At 54.0% G+C, this 13,215-nt stretch overlaps 8 protein-coding genes across 8 annotated transcripts; 4 read left to right on the plus strand and 4 right to left on the minus strand.

The window, feature by feature from the left end:
• Positions 1–484: 484 nt before the first annotated feature.
• Positions 485–1,255, plus strand: N7498_006746 (ubiquinone-binding COQ10-like protein; the record flags this gene model as incomplete). The annotated part of the gene is made up of 1 exon (XM_058453808.1): positions 485–1,255. The coding sequence occupies one exon, from the start codon at positions 485–487 to the stop codon at positions 1,253–1,255; it is 771 nt and encodes a 256-aa protein (XP_058307999.1).
• A 224-nt stretch (positions 1,256–1,479) lies between these two features.
• Positions 1,480–2,575, minus strand: sod4 (mitochondrial 37S ribosomal protein mS42; the record flags this gene model as incomplete). Its single annotated transcript, XM_058453809.1, has 4 exons — positions 1,480–2,010; positions 2,064–2,188; positions 2,291–2,468; positions 2,525–2,575. The coding sequence occupies 4 exons, from the start codon at positions 2,573–2,575 to the stop codon at positions 1,480–1,482; spliced, it is 885 nt and encodes a 294-aa protein (XP_058308000.1).
• A 560-nt stretch (positions 2,576–3,135) lies between these two features.
• Positions 3,136–4,344, plus strand: N7498_006748 (uncharacterized protein; the record flags this gene model as incomplete). Its single annotated transcript, XM_058453810.1, has 1 exon — positions 3,136–4,344. One exon carries the CDS (start codon positions 3,136–3,138, stop codon positions 4,342–4,344), a length of 1,209 nt encoding a protein of 402 aa, XP_058308001.1.
• Positions 4,345–4,857: 513 nt separating this feature from the next.
• On the minus strand, positions 4,858–6,391 carry PIG-S (GPI-anchored transamidase GPI17; the record flags this gene model as incomplete). The annotated part of the gene is made up of 2 exons (XM_058453811.1): positions 4,858–6,318; positions 6,368–6,391. The coding sequence occupies 2 exons, from the start codon at positions 6,389–6,391 to the stop codon at positions 4,858–4,860; spliced, it is 1,485 nt and encodes a 494-aa protein (XP_058308002.1).
• Positions 6,392–7,044: 653 nt separating this feature from the next.
• Positions 7,045–7,813, minus strand: N7498_006750 (uncharacterized protein; the record flags this gene model as incomplete). Its single annotated transcript, XM_058453812.1, has 3 exons — positions 7,045–7,086; positions 7,155–7,398; positions 7,458–7,813. The coding sequence occupies 3 exons, from the start codon at positions 7,811–7,813 to the stop codon at positions 7,045–7,047; spliced, it is 642 nt and encodes a 213-aa protein (XP_058308003.1).
• Positions 7,814–8,216: 403 nt separating this feature from the next.
• Positions 8,217–9,786, plus strand: N7498_006751 (hemolysin III family protein; the record flags this gene model as incomplete). Its single annotated transcript, XM_058453813.1, has 2 exons — positions 8,217–8,402; positions 8,461–9,786. The coding sequence occupies 2 exons, from the start codon at positions 8,217–8,219 to the stop codon at positions 9,784–9,786; spliced, it is 1,512 nt and encodes a 503-aa protein (XP_058308004.1).
• Positions 9,787–10,669: 883 nt separating this feature from the next.
• N7498_006752 (tRNA(Thr) (cytosine(32)-N(3))-methyltransferase) lies at positions 10,670–11,764 on the minus strand (the record flags this gene model as incomplete). Its single annotated transcript, XM_058453814.1, has 1 exon — positions 10,670–11,764. One exon carries the CDS (start codon positions 11,762–11,764, stop codon positions 10,670–10,672), a length of 1,095 nt encoding a protein of 364 aa, XP_058308005.1.
• A 469-nt stretch (positions 11,765–12,233) lies between these two features.
• Positions 12,234–12,890, plus strand: N7498_006753 (uncharacterized protein; the record flags this gene model as incomplete). Its single annotated transcript, XM_058453815.1, has 1 exon — positions 12,234–12,890. The coding sequence occupies one exon, from the start codon at positions 12,234–12,236 to the stop codon at positions 12,888–12,890; it is 657 nt and encodes a 218-aa protein (XP_058308006.1).
• Between the last annotated feature and the right edge of the window lie 325 nt (positions 12,891–13,215).

Consider the following 13,215-nt stretch of genomic DNA (forward strand, 5'->3'; position numbering starts at 1 on the left):
TTGATGATACATACTGTGAAGAATTTACAACCTCCATCCAGCCTTGGAAGGTTTTCATACTAAATTCGTAACGATGCATCTAAATTGCTTTAGCAATACCTTCAATCTTGAAAGTAAATTTTCAAATAATAAAGTAGAACTTGACTAATCACAGCCCAGGACAAAGAGAGGGCTGTCAACGAGATTCGCCATCGGTCCGTCGATACACGGCCAACATATGTCACATTAGCTATTATGCTGGGTTGAGTCAGAGGTAGCCCTGACCAGAGTCTTCCGTCTAGGGCCGACATCAAAAAAGGCCAATTAGTATAGAACCCAGATTCTTCAAACTTGTAATTCATTGGGTGCTATTCGAACCATTTTTGTATAGGACGGAGCCTCCCGGCGCAGATCCCGACTCGCCGCAAAATTTTCCAAGGTTCCGGCATTTCCAATCGCCAATCCCAAACTCAATCTCGCCATTCCTTCCCTCCTCCCACTTCCAATGCGATCAATCTTCAGTCTGCGACACGCAAGTCGCACCAGTCGCTCCCTGCTACGATCTCGAGGCCTCGAACAACCGCTCCGAACAAGGAGGACGATCAGCACCATACCACGCCCACGCCATGCGATAACACCACAATGCGCGGCATTCACGCCTCGCCGGGCATTCGGACTGCCTTCACTCTCCTCCTTCCTCCCCTCCTCGCCCAATGGGAATAACAGCGACCCCAAGCGCGTTCTCACAGCCACGCGCACTCTGCCCTATTCTCCCGCCCTACTCTTCAAAGTCATTGCCTCCGTCGAATCCTACGCGGAATTCCTCCCCTTCCTCACAGCCTCGACTGTCACGGCCCGCGACCCACAATCGGGGTATCCTACTCAAGCCTTCCTGACTGTGGGCTATGGCCCGCTCAGTGAGACCTTCACCTCGCGGGTAGACTGTGATCCCTTGAAGGGGATTGTCGAGGCGCGCAGCGGGGCGAAATACGGCCAGGGAGCTGGGAAGGCGGAACCCAAAGGCGGGTTGAGTGGGTTGTTCCCCGGTGCGAATGAGGGTATCTTTGAGTATCTCGATACGAAGTGGGAATTGGCGCCGCTGGCCCCGGCTGATGCAAAGGGTGGTCCGCAGACTAAAGTGAACTTGGAGGTGCGCTTTGAGTTCCGCAACCAGTTGCACGCTACCATGATGAGTGCTGTCGAGGGCCAGATGGCCAATGTGATGATCGAAGCGTTTGAGAAACGCATTCGGGAGACGCCTTCGCAGGGGCAATAGATATAGACACCCCGAGACTTGTATATTAATGGTGTTTTTGGGCTGAGGCATGTACGTATCCGGAGTACATAGATCATTCCCCCCAATTCATAGAAGCATATGGAGCGTGATTTACGAGGTTCATTTCTATAGAGTCTGCTGTACATCCGGGATGAATTGTTTAGAAATGGTAAGGGAAATGGAACATGATAGTATATAGTACAGATTATCAACGCTTTTGACGCTCAAAGCATGCTCATGCTGCGATTCCGGTTGGCCGTGCTCCGCGCGCCCTTGACCGAGCTGACGGCGTTGTAGTTGTCAAACACCACATCCCAGTTGATCCGATCCCACCAGCGCTCCAGGTACTCCTCCTTTCCGGAGATACCGTAGTCCATCATCCAAGCGTGCTCCCAAGTGTTGACGCACAGGATGGGCTGGACGTCGATGGCACCGGGGGCCAGGTTCTTCTGGTTCTGGGCGTGGGCACCCATCGCACCGGCGAACTGGTTGCCGAGAGGTGCGTCGGGGGAGTGGGTGGCCATATCGACGGGCTGGCGCCGGGAGTGGGCAGCCGGGTAGGGCGAGCCGGCGTTGTAAGTGCAGAAGATCTGCATCAGACCCTCGCGCTCGAGGTTCTTGGCGAGCCAGACGAAGCCGGGGCCGAACATGGCGTTGGCGGTGGCCAGGAAGTCGAGCTTCAGGGATTCGACGGAGGAGCAGGTGTCGACGATGTCCTTGGCGAATTTTTCAGGGATCTTGGTGGCCGTGGGGGACTGCAAAAGGGACTGTCAGAGAGACCATCGTAAAGAGAAGGTGAGCTACTCACAATGCAGTTGAAGAAGAAGTGGTTGTTGTGGGCCATGGAGGCGTAGTTGAAGACCGAGGCCATCTCCGGGCGCTTGGAGTACTTGACCAGCAACTCTCCGGGTTTGGAGTCCGCATCGGGGGTGTCTAAAAAGAGGCAAGAAATGAGTACTCATTCATCTTGGTATCAATTGAAACAATCGCGAGGCAATGTGGCCGCGAGAATCCCGCAGGTCAAGTCGGACTCACCTTGTGTCAACAGGTTGAGCTTATCCACGAGGAGGGTCTGGTATTGGGTCCAGGAAAAGTCAAATGCCTCGGGTGACATGAACTCAGGCACACCGTTCTCCTTGTAGTAGGCGTCATGCTGCAATTGGGGGATACGGTGGAGGCCACGGGCCTGGAAGCGGAGGGCGGAGGTCGGTGTCTGTACCACGCAATCAGCACTCGGTATCAGGGGAATCAGAATCGGGCAGCACTAACCTGGGAAGAAGCCGCGCGCAAAGCGCTCGGCCGGACAAGACGACTGAACATGGTGTGCGGAGAATGAAGTGAGCAACCGTCGCAGCTCCAAAGCGCGAAGAAATTCGATCCCCGAAATGCGCGGTTATGTAAGCACACCCTCGGCCAATCAGCAGCGCAGAATCTACTTCTTCACTGTATCAATTTACGCGCCGGGCTTCAAACGACCTGCACCTCTCGTCCTGTCCTACAGATGTAAGTTGTGCTTCTGCAACATTTCATTTGGCTTAGCGCCCGTCTTTCTTCCGTGTTGCAGGATGCCGCCCATGCTGAAACGCGATGGGCCCAAAGGCCCGGCGCGTGCAAGAAATAGATTCCTTGTGTACGACACCTGAAAGGACTCTTCATTGTCTCTTCTGCCTGGCTGGGCTTTTGTTGCAGGCTCCCATCAACGCCCTTGTCTATTCGATATTTTCTCTTCATCCAACATCTCTTTTGTTGGTGACTCCATTCCATCCTGGCTTCCTGAACCCAGTAACGGCCTGGATTCGCTCTCAACAACTTCTCCATCGATTATCTTCAACTTGTATTCTCCGAGAAGACCAGACACGGCATTATCTGCATCCGCCGTCATGGCGAGGATGACGGTGGGCGTCGTCTTTCGACGACCGTCTGTTCTGCTACTCTTCACTCTCATGACTTCTTTCCGAACAAGCCATGCTTCCGGTTCCTTCGAATTGCTTCCACGAAGCTCAAATTCCTGCCCAAGCTCATACGATACCTGTGGAGGGAACCTACCCAGCGACTTTTGCTGTGCTTCATCGTCAACCTGCATCAGTCTGGACGATGCCACCTCCGCCATCTGCTGCCCATCTGGGGCAAACTGCGACTATATCTCACCCATCGTCTGTGACATTCAACAACAGAACGCAACTGCCCATCCCGAGAACTCTGTCAAGACGAGCCGGCTCGATGATAGCCTTCCGACTTGTGGGGACGCCTGCTGCCCATTTGGCTACACCTGCCAAGGGAACAACACCTGCGCCCTGAATAAAAAGACTTCCAGCAGTGCAACATCCACATCCTCTACCTCCTCTAGTGCCTCAACCACCTCCCCATCAGCTACCTCCTCGGCCACCTCTGGAATAACCTTCGCACCAGTCCCATCATCCTCTATCTCTGCCGCCAAAGAAAATGCCAATGGTGCAACCCTCGCCTCCTCATGTCCATCATTCCCGAGCAAAGCAATAGCCGCCGGTTTCTTCCCAGGCGCCATCTTCGGTGCCCTCGTCGCTCTCCTCATAACCACCTGCCTTCGACGCCGCGCCCGGAAGAAGGAGCAAGGACAAGGATGGGAGCCAAAATTGAAAGCTTGGTCCCAACGCTCCTCTACCGGTGGAGTCGTGGGAATTTCACGCCCAATACACTCAGAAGACTATGGCCGCTCAGACTTCCTACTTCATCCTTCGCCTGTCAGGCGCAGCTATGTCAGTGGACGCTCTACACGGTCAAGATTGCACCGCACCGGAAGCAGAGTGCGAAGTCTCTTCTCGAACGGTACTCCCAGGTTGGATAAAGAGATCCCGCCCATCCCGTCGTGTCCAGTCACTCCGCCGCCTCAACGAAAGCCCAGTACCGAAAGTATCAAGGTCTACTCTCCACCGGGGGCATTTGCACAGTCGCGCAAGTTTCTGGGACCGGAACCGTATCCCAGTACGATTGCGCGGCCGGATACTACGTTTACGGATTTGATGCGGGTGGTAGGGTTCAATGATCCGAAGGGCAATCCGTCTTACAAGGTGACGAAGGAAGAGGAGAAATTTGAGAGCAAGACAGGCTGATTGTGTCCTTTCGCTGACCGGCATGGGTAAAGACGATGCATTAATTACATCGGGCATTTTGGTCGTGTACAACATTGAAATGTAATTTCGTTTGCTCAGATAATGTCAAGAAGTCGTCATATCCATATTTGCGAGATGACGTTGTATGCCAGTCTTGGAACGGCAATAAGATCATATTCTTTTACTATATACTCTATGGCCTTCGTTGACCAGCGATTGTCAAGGGAAGGCTCAACTCCCGGGGATGGCTCGGGAATCGGGAGGGACTTGGCTTGAGCTAGTGTGCAGGCTTCCAAGGCAGGAGAATGGGCTCGAGCGAGGAGGATGTGTGGATGAAGATGGCCATGCGAGTGAAAATGATATTTCTGAAGTAAAGATCAAAATATACGGGAGATCATTACGCAGAAATCGGTTTTAGGCCAAGGCCCGAGTACTTAGCATAGAACATGGAAAATTATGTCGAATGTGTAAGTAACGGTATAGCTCGTAGAATACAATGCCAAGAACACCAACTTATGCTGCGGCGCGTCTTTGCGCTTTCCACCCTGCAATAATTCGCTTCAGCTCCTTCATCAGTCCAACGAATAGCGGAACACCGATTGGTCCCAGAAGAGGCAGGTATACAGCCACCTTATGTTCGTCTGGGAAGTACACCTGGCCCACCATACTCTTCTCGAAGAAACTGCGCTCAGCCTCGGTCTCGGCAACCCGAGCAGTGGCAAGAGCATCATTGAAACGACCACTTCGCAAATGGGAGCAGGTAGCAGAGAGATGAGAAAGAGTGGTCGAGACTGAAGAAGCGACAGTCGCTGGGATAGGGATAGAGGGAAGAGACTCGGTCAGGCGGGCGAGAGAGCCCATAGTCGAGGAAGCCGACAGCAAGAGAGTCGCGGCGCGGATACGGATTAATGTCTGAAGTCGGAGGGGGAGAGAAGCCGGGGTGGTTGGAGTGCCGAGGAGGGTCAAGAGCTGGTGAGAGAAGGTCATGAAGGCAGGCCGAAGATACTCTTGAGAAAGATGAGCAGGATTCGAGCCCTTGTCTGCCGGGGACAACGGAGGGTTCAGAAGAAACACGCCGCCCCATTGTGGAACGATCCAGCTGAAAGCGCGGTTCTCCTTGACCATCATCGGGGCTTGCGAGGGAGCTGGCACGTAGAGAATGAAGTTCAAGGTGGGACCGTTGCCAATGCTGGGGTTCAGTGGCCACTCAGCAGCATTGACGAATGCGCTCAAATCCTCCTTCTTCAAAGTCCATGCAGCCTCGGCCTCATCATAGACGGGCGGTGGTGCCATGGGTGAAAAGGTGGCGTAGAGCTGGACTTGGGTGTCGACAGTGAAGTTGCTGATGGGAGCAAACGCATGAAGAAGGGGAGCCAGGTATTCCTGCACGGCAGCTTCAATATCCCATGACGACGGCTCGGAGCCCGGAGTAAACAGTGAGAAGGACAGATGATATGTGTCGGCGTATTTCATCGACCGGCGTAGGCGTCGACTGATGCTCTCTGCAAACTGCGGATTTACCGAATCCAGACCGGACTTCTCACCGGAAAGGATATGCGCAACTGTAGCCTTCTCTTCTCCGTACAATTGTTGTAACTCTTCCGCGATAAAGACCGAGAGGGGCGGGTTCGAGGACGAGGGAATAGGGACCTGACTCGGCGGGTAGAATACATCGAGCTGCGTGGTATCCGCATGAAGCTCTGCCTTTGGGACAACCAGGCCATCCTGCGCAATTAAACGGACTGTCAATGCAGTATCGGGTCCTTCCTCCCCATTATTTGACACCTCCGAGCTGTCGTCGCTCTGCTGTGCTGTAGATGTATCATTCGTCAACTTGAGCCGAAGATGGTGCGCAGCGAACTCGTTGAGGTCGTCCAGGGCGTGCTGGGTGGTGCGAAGAAGGTGCTGGGATTCAGATGATTGCATCCCCGGTGCCGCGACATGGATCTCGAGGGGAAAGACAGGGCGACATGTCTGTAGGAATGAGAATCAGCCGATCCCAAGTCAATTGCAGGAGACTCACCTTGCCGTCGGCCCAGTCAACCATATCCTGGATGGGCAGATGCGCCCTGTAGATCGAAGTAGTTTTCCACCATATCGGGAATCCCAGGAAGATAATCACGGCCCAGAAAGTAGCAATGACTCGGAAGCGTGTTGAGATGGCCTCGGGCGTTTCGGGGGGGGAATCGCTGGGCGCTGGCTTTGGAGTCTGACGAGGCTGCTGCCTGTGGAGACGTAGAGTCTCCTTTTGTGCCCGTCATGATCGGAACATTGCTCTGGATGCTTCTGGAGCGAGGGGTGTGTTGACAATGAAGCCGGGCAGGGCGTGGAAGGCGGAGAAGGGGAAAGCTGGCCGCATCTAAGTTGCAACAACACTGTGCTACTACAGCCGCCGCACCTTCAATGCTTTTTCGACCGGTTAATATTTCTATAATTTGGAGAGTCCATATCTATCGTAGCTGCGGCACTCTTTTTACAAGCTACTGAAACATCGACTTTCACCAATCTTAGTCGTAGGACTTGAGGCCTGCAGCCGGACGCATTCAGTAGCGGGACGCATTGAGTGCTACTCAATGCACACGCAAAAGGCCCAACGAGGTATTCGAATATTCCAGTATATGCAAAGTATCTAAAGCAAAGGGTATCTTGACCAATAACGCCGATCCAATATAGCGGTCTACAGAGACCTTCGACACGCCCCTAGTATTCCTTCTCGAAGATTTTCTGAATCGGTTTGGCCGCCTGGAATCGCAGGGGTGGATTAGCAAAAGCGCCCAACGGCCGAAAACCCAAAAGCAACAGGCACATACATCGATGAACTTCTCCAGGTCCTGATCCAGGCTGGCGAGATCGTCCTTTCGCTTCTTGTTCTCTGCGATCAAGGCCTGTTTGCGCTTGAGAAGCTCCTGGCGTGCCTGCTCGAGCTTCTCGCGCTCAGCATGTTCGTGGTTGATGCGTGCAATCATCAGCTCATGCTCATCAGTATCCCGGTGCTCGGGGAACTGTTCCAGGAACTCTTCGACGGGAATCAGAGGCAGCGAGAAGTACTTGTGGCTGTGACACGGAGAAGGCTCATGTTAGCTTGGAAGTACACAGTCAGGGATTCCACCTACTCGTAGGCCTCGCAGGCGGCGATCTCGCCCGTCAGATGCTTCTGCTCGTAGTACAGATTCTGCAGCTGGAGGTGCAGCCGGTCAATTTCCTGGCGGGCCACGGCGGTGGCCTGTTTGGTGTCCCGTACGCGAAAGCAGGCATCTCGATTCTGGCCCCGAAGCCGGGCAAGTAGAGCAAACAGGACCTTCTGTTGCTTAGAAGCGGCCAAGGACAGTTCGTGGATGGCGGCGGGGTCGGTCGGGACGGCGTCAGGGTTCAACAAGGAGAGCAACTGATGGCATTGGGCGAGAGTCTCGGCGCTGGTGCTGAGCACGGGCTGCAGCGACTCGTCGGAGACGACCTGACTGATAGTCATGGTGTTGGAAAGTGGCGACTAAACGATGAGGAGACCGAGTTGCGCCGCAGACAGGGAAAAGGTGGAGCCGGCAGGGCGGACTTCCGTCAATCAGACGCAGCACCCGCACGTCCGTTCACCCATGTGAACGCTGGGTCGTCGATGGTTGGGGAACTCAATGATCTGCGACTTTCGCCGTATCTTTCAGCTTTTACCCCTCGACTTTCCCTACTCTTCACTGACTCGTCTTCCTTTTCGTCTTGACTTGTCTGTTCGACTCCTTTTGCTCTCTTCTCAGCGCTTCAACCCTCTCGGTTCCCCCGGACTCCGTCGGCCCACCTTGAACACCCCAACAAATCCCTCAACTGGCGGTCCTCGCATTGACGCTTAAGGGGAACCCGTTGGCTGCACCGCGAGCAGCGCGATGGCCTGCTCTGCGTCCTCAATGACTGTCGAATCGTATCCCGACTTCGCCGTTTCCTCGGCCTCGGCCGCGGCGACTCCCGGCGAGGACACCGGTCTCCTGCGAGATCGGCGAAGAAGACATTCGTACCACGCTCCTCGGAGACTCTCTTGTGACTACCAGGATGCAGACACCGTCTTCATTAGGGTGAGACCCGGCACTACCTTGCCCCGGGCCTGCGGTGCCTTTGGCTAACAATAAGCAGGTGGAGCTTTTCCTCGCCGAACTCGAGCGCCGAATGCACTGGATCGAACAGTACCGCAAGTCTCACATGGATCACATTGACGCGAGTCTCAAACGAGGATATGCAACCCTGGAAGCCGTGAGAGACCAGTGCTCGGTCGCATCCGGCGAGCTGATGGGCAGCGGCAAGAAACGGGCCAAGATCTTGGTCGAGACCCTGGAAGATCGATATAACGAAGCCCTGGTGACCAAGGAGACTCTGGAACAAAAGGCCCAGGCCGGAGTTCGCTTGATGGAATCATTCCTCTCCGAACTCGAGTCTCGCGCCCATGCAGTTCGCGATCGCGGTATCTACGGAGCCTTGGATGATGGATGGAAGGCAATGGATTCAAAACTGGTGCATGCCCGAGAAGTCGTCGACGAGGGAATGGAGCGTGCTCGCCGAGCTCGCGACCGGCTGCGGGAGAGCATCGACCAGGCAATTCAACTGGCTCAGGAGAAACGATTGATTACTTACGCCGAGCTTCCGGACCCCTGGCGTGTCAACCCACACATCTTGAAGGGATACAGGTTCACCGAATCCAAAGTCGAGTGTATTCACTCGGTCTTTGCCTTCTCGAACGAGATGGTCAACATCTGGTCCCATGTCATCGGACTCATCATCGTTCTCGCCATCGCCTTCTACTTCTATCCGCTCCACACCAACTTCCACCTCAGCAGCAAAGCCGATATCATGGTTGCCGCCGTCTTCTTTTTCGCGGCGTGTAAGTGCCTGGTCTGCAGCACCCTCTGGCACACCATGAACAGCATTGCGTCTCAGTCTTTGATGGAACGTTTCGCTTGTGTCGACTACACAGGCATTTCCTTGCTGGTGGCCGCCTCCATTGTGACCACCGAGTACACTGCATTCTACTGCGAGCCCGTCTCCCGCTGGACCTATATCCTTCTTACCATGTCCCTGGGCGTCGGTGGCATCATTCTCCCCTGGCACCCGACCTTCAACCGTCATGACATGGCCTGGGCCCGAGTCGCCTTTTTTGTGACCCTCGCCCTCACCGGATTCGCTCCTCTCGCGCAGCTCTCCTACACTCGCAGCTTCGAGTGGTGCCTGTACTTCTACGCACCTGTCATGAAGAGCATCATGGTCTACTTCGTTGGCGCCTGCGTGTACGCCGCCAAGATCCCCGAGCGATGGAAGCCCGGTCTGTTCGACTACTTCGGTGGCAGCCACAACATCTGGCACTTGGCTGTATTGGGTGGCATTCTCTTCCACTACTGCGCCATGCAAGATCTGTTCGCGGGTGCCTTTGCTCGTGCGCAGGGCGAGTGTCCCAACCTCACCTCGTGAGCCTGTTACTCTAAATCTGCATGTTCACTCTCGCTTTTGACTCTATGATAAACGAACATGAGTAAATGATGTTCCAAAATCGCACCTTATATCTGGACACCTCCCACGCTGCAGGTTACTGTCGACGACATCTCAATAGACATCTTTCTTGGGCCGTATTAGGCCATTGTTTTATGCATGGGTGGAGTTTTTTGTTTGTTTCGTGTCCATCTCTTCATCTTGTCTCTCGGGTGCTTATACTCCGAAACATTGTTCCCCCTCCATGAAGCTGATTGAGCTACGGAGACGGGTTCTGCACACACTTTGTTTGTTCTTGTATCTAAATTTTGCCGCATCCATTGCTCATTTCGGTTTTACTTTTGTTGTTGCCCATTGCTCTTTACTTATCTCCATAGAGCTTGCACATATTTTAATCTGCGTTTTCCTTTACATACTTTGATCTATGCTCTGCTACTAGGGAAGGTTCTCTTGATATGAATCGAGAAGAATTGGTCATGAAGTTTTAAAATTCTTTCAAGGAAAAGATCTATGGGAATATTCTATGCAAACATATATCGTCGTACTCATAAACTCCATGATGTGGTAAATGCACAATGTGTAGTGTCGGGGAGGGTGCGGCATGGTCGCCGCCGAATGTCGGGGTTTTGGATGGTTCAAGCCGAAGCCGCGCATTCATCGGCTTTTAGAATTGCCACGAACCCAAACCTGATTGCAGTCCGTCGAAGTGTTGACTTTATGGTAGGGTTGCAACCGTGGACCACCGGGTGGATCGGGGATTCGACCTGGCGAGAATGATTCTTCTTCTCTGCCCAGCCTGAGCCTAATATTGGCTTCGGTCATGCAAAGCTGACGCGTTGATGGGCAGAAGGTCGGGTCAACAGTTTCACTGGCCAGTTTCGGCGGTCGCAGCAGCAGCAACATCGCGCTTACGGAAGTGGCCCTGCATCCAGCAGCGGTACATCTTCAGCTTGCTCGAGCGGTTGACCAGCAGTCGGCGGTCAATGCCCATGTGCACGACTTCGAACGGCGCATTGGGTTCAGCAGGCAGGGTCTCCAGTGTGCTCTCGGTATCAACCTGCAGGCCCTTCTCCAGGGTCCACCGACCCCACATCTGGAGCAGTTCATCCTTGTCGAAGAAATAGACGCGAGTGCCGTCGCCACGAACATAGAAGTTCTCATCCATGTAGCGACCCTTTTTGAAGCGGACCTGGGCCAGATCTCCACGACCGTAATCGCGGAACAGGACACGACCACCGGGCTTCAAGACTCGGTAAATGTTGTGCAGAGCTCGGTTCCACTGAACCGGGTTCAGGGCCGAGAAGATGAAAATGAGAATCACAACGTCGACAGAGCCCTCCGTCAGACCGGGAGGCAAGTAGTCGCCGTTCTCGTCAGGCTCAGCAGCAACATCCCAGACATCGGCGACCATGTACTTCTCATCGTAGTGCTCACTCTCGCGCATCACCTTGACGGCGTACTTGGAGAAGTCGCACGCATGAACCTTGAGGTGCTCGTTCTCGTTATTCCGAATCAGTGGGAATGCAGTGTTACCCGCGCCCGCTCCAACCTCAAGCACGACCTGGGGTCCTGCGTCCTTCTGTGTCACTTCTTCCAAAACGGGGAATTCCTGGCGCAACCACTTGCGGTCCTTGAAGAAGTTCTCCGTGTTGTTCTTGTAGAACAGGTTCCACCATTTGGCCGGGTCCTGGTTGAAACGGTTCTTGTCAAAGTCCGTCACGGGTGCAGCGCGCTGCTTCTCGTATTGGCACTCCGCGTAGGCTTTGAAGTCCTCGTCCGGCTCGACATGGTCCCAGGCATTGAATTCGAAGACATCGTCGCCCTTTTCGAGGTACCGAGATCCAAACTGGAAGGGATCGCTGCGCTTTAGGTTGTTGGAGGGGTCGTGTGAGCGAGAAGGGTCAATCTGCGGAGGCTGGGCCCTCTGGGCGGCCGCGCGAATCTCGTCGTCGGGCGTCATTTATGCTGTATTTTGAAATCAGAGAAGTAGAATATGGCGGGGAAAAATCTAAAAATTTCCCAATCGGTGGGGTTCCTGGTTAGTCATGCTTATCGGCTTATCGATAACAAGCCGGCATCCGAGTATCTCCGACATCCGCCATTGCATTGGGAACGTGGATGCCTGCAGTAGCCTCAGCCTGTCAGGTCCTCCAGGTCCTCTTCGTCTCTTTTCTCCCTTTCCCCGAAATGTCTTTGCAGCTATCTTTTTCCTAGGAGGCCCATTGCCACCTTTCCTCTAGGTCTGGAGCATCATCAACTCCAGCGGAGGTTCATCCACCTTATCTGTCGATCATTGAGATCTGGCGGCTCAAGTGCGATCAATCGGCTTGATCTTGGACATGGAATAAAGTGACACGGTTGCTTTTTTTTTTCTACTGGGACATCAACAACTTTTCACCTTGACCTTTCATCTGAATTCAACTACCGCTATGTCTTTCCTCGGCGGACTCTGTGGGTGCTTCACCCGCAACGATGCATCCCCGCACTCCACCCCAGAGATGCAGACGTCCAACTCTCAAACTCGTACCCGTAACGGTGTCCAAACAGGCAGTTTCATCCTCTCAGGTGAGGGCAACTTCATTCGCGCTGCTGGTCCTGGCGGAAGACGCGGGAACGGCGACGGACTCGGCCCCCCATCCGGTGGCTCGGAAGATGGGGGCTATGCCAGCGTGGTCCCACTTCCCCAGTATACACCGCGGCCCATGAGCATCCACGAGAAGACGCTAGAAACCAACATGCGTGATCCGGCCATGTCCTCGGACTCCTTTAGCTACAGCCATGACGAGAAGAACCGTAATCTCTACGACGAAGAGGTCGCCTCCGACAGCTCGTCGACCATCTCATATCCCAGCAGCTACGGCAATACCTCCACCGCGACCCGCGAGACTCCACCGCCGCCCTACTCTCCCCGGCAGTCAGCGGCACTGAGCCGCTCTCGGTCCATATCTGTCTCGTCTGCCATGGGTATCACTCTTAACCAGCCGCCCGTGGCTCGGGTGCATGGCTGGCAGTCTGGAGGACCGCCATCAGAAGCCGATGACCGGTCTATTCGCCGTCACCGGCGTGTCTCCTGGGAGAGCCGGTGAGGTCTGACCCTGGACCATCTATCTATATTGATGTCGTCGGCACTGTCAGCGACAGATGATACGCGAGCTGGAATCGTCTATCATGGAGTTTTGACATTTGCCTTTTTTTCTCGTGTTGATCACCTACTGCATACGACGCGACGACCAAGTAACGCTTGGATTTCTTATGATTGGAATGATGGGATATTTAAGGATACTTAATAATCGGATCGAATGGACATACAGCATTGGACATATTTGTTCATAGTGTGGAGCGTACCAAAAGACAGTACAAAATAGCAAAGCGTCCTTTTTTATTTGTATTTCATCCATAGTAAAGTTAATC

The sequence above is a fragment of the Penicillium cinerascens genome (assembly GCF_028974065.1).
Source record: "Penicillium cinerascens strain IBT 15544 chromosome Unknown contig_6_segment0_segment0, whole genome shotgun sequence".
Lineage (NCBI taxonomy): Eukaryota > Fungi > Ascomycota > Eurotiomycetes > Eurotiales > Aspergillaceae > Penicillium > Penicillium cinerascens.